The 4529-nt window shown below is 36.9% G+C and overlaps 1 protein-coding gene across 1 annotated transcript; it reads left to right on the top strand.

Moving 5' to 3' along the window:
* The first annotated feature begins 1213 nt into the window (after positions 1–1213).
* On the top strand, positions 1214–4267 carry dnajc15 (DnaJ (Hsp40) homolog, subfamily C, member 15). The gene is made up of 6 exons (XM_084907572.1): positions 1214–1355; positions 2634–2685; positions 2805–2878; positions 3365–3441; positions 3541–3611; positions 3759–4267. The coding sequence occupies exons 1-6, from the start codon at positions 1251–1253 to the stop codon at positions 3827–3829; spliced, it is 450 nt and encodes a 149-aa protein (XP_084763698.1). The 5' UTR covers positions 1214–1250; the 3' UTR covers positions 3830–4267.
* Positions 4268–4529: the final 262 nt, after the last annotated feature.

Below are 4529 nucleotides of genomic sequence, written 5' to 3'. Positions count from 1 at the left end.
AAACAGACTGTTAAAATTCATCTCAGCAGTAATGAGGCCACTAAAACTAATATTGAATCAGTGCGTAATGTCACTAACATTGTCAGACTCTATAGGTTTCCCTGGTCCCTTTCTCAATCTTGTATTTCAGTGATTCCACCACTGCACATCATTAATGTCTGTCTTCCCTTTCCACTAGTTATTTCTCATCTCTATACTCTCCTTTCTCTATGCTTTCACTTGATTGTCGGGGATTTCTCCACCTTATGGAGGGTTTTCAGCTTACAGTATAAAGTTCCTTCAGGCGAGTTTTGTTGTGAATTGGCATCACAGAAAAATTGAAATAATCAGTTTCATTTCTTGAAATAAAAATAAAGTTGTCTATATTAAAAAGCAAACAATGTCCCTGTTATTGTAATAGTCAGCTAAGTAAGTTAGAAATGATAACAGCCAGACAACCGAGTAATATGCATTATGTATGGTTAAAATACACCAAATGCAGTAAGTATACTCGTTTCATATAAATATAGTCTATATTGGTGGATTTTTTGCTGTCGTCACTTCCAAAACTTTCCCCTCTCACTAAATAACCAAATCCCACGTGTTGCCAAATCATTTTTTTTTTTATTGGTCGACATGATTCACTTTTACACCAATAGGAAAGCGGTGGCATTTTTTTAAATTCGCTTTTCTTTTTTGTGCTGTCCTTGGAAAACACTATTTTTACAGTTTCTTCTGCGCTAAACATGACAATAGTATTCAGAAAAAAGCATTGTGTATATATTTATGATATATACACAATTGTATAGCGTTGTTTGACACATGAGCACACATGTGCAATAATGTTGTGGCTTTATGTTTTGGAGATGAAACATCAGATTTTATTAGATTTTATTTAGATTTTTATTATTACTGGGGGGGAGGGGGGGTTGTGGTAGGGTGAGTGTTGGTTTATTTATGGTGTTTGCTATGACTTGACTGGAATGCTGTACTTCAAGTAAGCAAACTTGCATTTTCATCATGAGATCCAATAATTTTTCTCCAACAGTGTTTTAACTGAACTATTTTGAAGCATACTGTCATTTCTGTTTATTTCATTTAAATTAAGAAAAGGATTTTTAATGGCATTTAGTTAATTTAAACAAAAAAATCTCAATGTCCCCTGCAACTAGCCACACAGTCCCCATTCCAACAAAGATGACGACTTTATTGTGAAAGTCACAACCGGATGTGCTCTAAGTCATTTCTGGGTTTAACAGTTGTGAGGCAACATGGCGAACGCCGGTGGAATGACCGTGGATGGAGACCTGATGCGATACACTGAGTACTCTCCAAAAACCAGTGTTAGAAGTGACGCGGAGATAGACAGGCAGCTGGTAAGTACCTGTTTTAAATACTTAGGACTTTTGTGTCTGTCAAACTAAATCGAGGTGGTTTGATAGCAGCTGACGCTTCTGTTAAGTAACCTCAATGACCGCTAACGGCACGTCGGTCTATTGCATCAGGTACAGAAGCTAGCGAACTAACCTGAGCAAAGTAAGCTTTAAAGAATGTCTCACAGACACGAGCTTTGAGGGCTAATTGGTGCAATCTTCATTTTCTCTGGGTTAAACAACAGTAGATGAGGAATCGTAACCTGGTTAGCCACAACTAGCTACATGTGGGTTACATGTATGACTCCAAGGAACAGTGACGTTTGTATGTCGATGGGTTAACACAGTGCAGGCCATGTGTGACAACAGCCCTTGCAGAGGTTCTTTTAGATGTCATTAATATTTATTGTGAGGCTTAAAAAATACGATGCAAAATATACTGAGGTTCAAACAGGGGAAAGGGGAAAGACACGCTTTTAAAAAAATGCACGTTTTCAGGTCCCATTTATTTAATTATGGAGGTAGGGCTGTTTTAGACGTATCTCTGGCATCGAGAAACAATTTGTGCCTTCAAAAAAGTTCATTTGGATTTGGTACATGGTGTCATACTTGGTATTACAGGGAAGCTGGAAGAAAATGTATTTTTTTCTTATTTATTTGTTTTTATTTATTTATTTTGATAATGAGGCTTTAATATCTGTGAAACCATTTAGTTTCACATTCATTTGGACTGTTTGGGGGGGAAAAAACCAAAAACACGTGCCTCGAATATGAGAAATTGTAAACAACAATCGGCAACACGCCTCCAAGTCTGTTTTTAGATATCGGAGGTCCAAATAGTTTGGGCTTGAAGCATCTGGCATTCTGGCATAATTACTCACCTTGAGGTCTGTATTCGTAGCGCTCTAGTACCAGACATACACCCTAAAAAAATTTAAGTTCCTAGCTGAAGTAGGTTTCTAGATAATAGAAGTTTAAAATGGCCATTCAAAAATGATGCAAGAAAAGCATCATTTTTGGCCTAATTTTCTCTGTAGAAACATGACGAAAAGCCAGATTCAGCTTTGAAGCTATGGATCATGGGAGGGGATAGAGAGAACTCCAAAGGAAAAGGTGTCTGTTTTAAAGCAAAGGTTATTTTCTTTAAAACACTGTAAACATGATCAGCAGACACAAGTCAATAAAGTTTAACTTTAAATAGTGAAGTTACTCAAGTAGCTGTGTCGAATGACCTGTCTGACCCAGTGTGCTAACAGCTGGATGTTTCGTTTTTGGTGACAGGGACGGACATTAATTGCAGTTGGTCTTGGTGTGGCTGCAGCAGGGTTTGCAGGTAATAATGGTTTGATTTTGATTTTTTTTTTTTTTTAATTTCTCTAGTTTGAAAGCTTTCTTCTTCTTTTTTTTTTTCTGGTTTAAAATTCTTGTGCATGTCTTGTGTTTAATCTACAGGCCGGTATGCTTTCCACCTTTGGAAGCCTCTTGGCCAAGTCTTCTCTGAAACTGTGAAGAAGATGCCTTCGTCAGTAAGTAAATGATGAACATCCTGCACATCCACTGTAATGCTTATATCTACTCCAGGTGAATAATTGCTACACACTGTGCCACGTTAACATGTTGATCTCAGATATTACAGGCAGGTGGATTCAGGAAATACTGGTCTTGAGTCTTTTTCACCTGTCATTACCCAAACCATGTAAATAATAAAGGGAACTATTTTTAGGTTTCATGAACTTTTATGCATTTTTTTTGCCTGCGTGTGCACTTGTGGTATAGATTCTATGTGCTGTTTTTTATAAATGTTCTGCATTTGTCACCCTGAATGTTTCACACGTCATTTAAAAAGTATGTTTGAAATATATTCCTCCTCAGACTATTAACCTTTTTAAAGAAAGCCAGAGGGTGCTGTTGCTTTAGCCTGTCTTTAGAGGAACGATCTAAAAAAAATCTGTTCTATCATAAAGTTATTTGGCATACATAATCAAAGGTCTAATACTGTGGTGTCTCCTCAGACTTTTTCATCATACTACAAAGGAGGTTTTGAGCAGAAGATGTCCAAACGAGAGGCCAGTCTCATTCTGGGCATCAGGTAATGCATCTTTTTGGTTTAAATAATGTTGGTCTTCTAAAATGTGGCATATTTTTATCATTTATAATTAATCACATGGATGTATTATGTTACATCCAGCCCAGCCAGCACTAAAGCCAAGGTACGAGAGGCCCATCGGAGGATTATGGTCTTGAACCATCCGGATAAAGGTAAACCTAAACCAGATCGATCTGTTATCTGTGATTATCTGTGATATTAATTCAAGAGATAAAGTTGCCTCTAACCAAAACCTGTCTGTTAGACTGCATGTAGAGCCGGTTTAGTGAGTTGCACCAAAATTGTTTTTGTGTTTGCAGGTGGCTCCCCGTATCTCGCTGCCAAGATCAACGAAGCTAAAGACCTTTTGGACAAAGAGACTCGCCGATGATGCACACTGTCAATGAGCACTAAAGACTTTCATCCCCCCTCAGCTTCAAAGTACTGCTCGAATGAGCATGAATACCGTACAGGGGAAACCGCTAAAGTTCAAGAGGATCGTTAAAAGGATTCTTTGTTAAGCTGCCAGAATAACTTGTGTTTAACTGAATTTGTCACCCCTGTGATTATAAGGTTAATACATCCTTAAAACCACCTGCTGTTATTTTACACATAGAAGTAATGTGTTGTATTTAAATGAAGGGGTTTGAAAGGATATATACACCACCTAGTGGCAGCTGGCTGAAAATGGAACAGTAATTGTGCTGAGTTCATTATTGGCTGTGTAAATATAATGAATAATGATCTATTTAAGCAGCAAGAGAACAAACTGTTTTCATATTTCAATGTTTTAATGTGGAAGTTAAAAAATAAACTTAATTTGCAAATATTCACAGTAGGATCTATTTTTAGATATCAGTGCATCAGTGAAATGTATTCAATTTAAATTTTCAGAGCTATCTTACAGCTGTTCTATTAGAAATGTTGAACAATAAGCTGCCTTTGGCAACTCAAACCTTAAAATAGTCATACATTTTGTAATTTACCTGCTGTTTCTTTACCTGTAGCCATACATTTACCCATTAATCTGTTTTATGCTTTGCTCTGTTTGATACAAAAATTGTCATCATGAAAGCGACAAAAAAAATCTA

This window comes from Perissodus microlepis, chromosome 16 (assembly GCF_051167445.1).
Source record: "Perissodus microlepis isolate ML-2025 ecotype Zambia chromosome 16, ASM5116744v1, whole genome shotgun sequence".
Lineage (NCBI taxonomy): Eukaryota > Metazoa > Chordata > Actinopteri > Cichliformes > Cichlidae > Perissodus > Perissodus microlepis.
Note: the sequence above shows the minus strand (reverse complement) of the source record. Positions and strands in the feature narration are given on the sequence as shown.

Coding starts and splice junctions, on each gene's coding strand:
- dnajc15 (XM_084907572.1), top strand. CDS start 1,251: ATGGCGAACGCCGGTGGAATGACCGTGGATGGAGACCTGATGCGATAC. Junction 1,356..2,633: donor CGGAGATAGACAGGCAGCTG/GTAAGTACCTGT, acceptor TTTTGGTGACAG/GGACGGACATTAATTGCAGT. Junction 3,442..3,540: donor AGTCTCATTCTGGGCATCAG/GTAATGCATCTT, acceptor TGTTACATCCAG/CCCAGCCAGCACTAAAGCCA.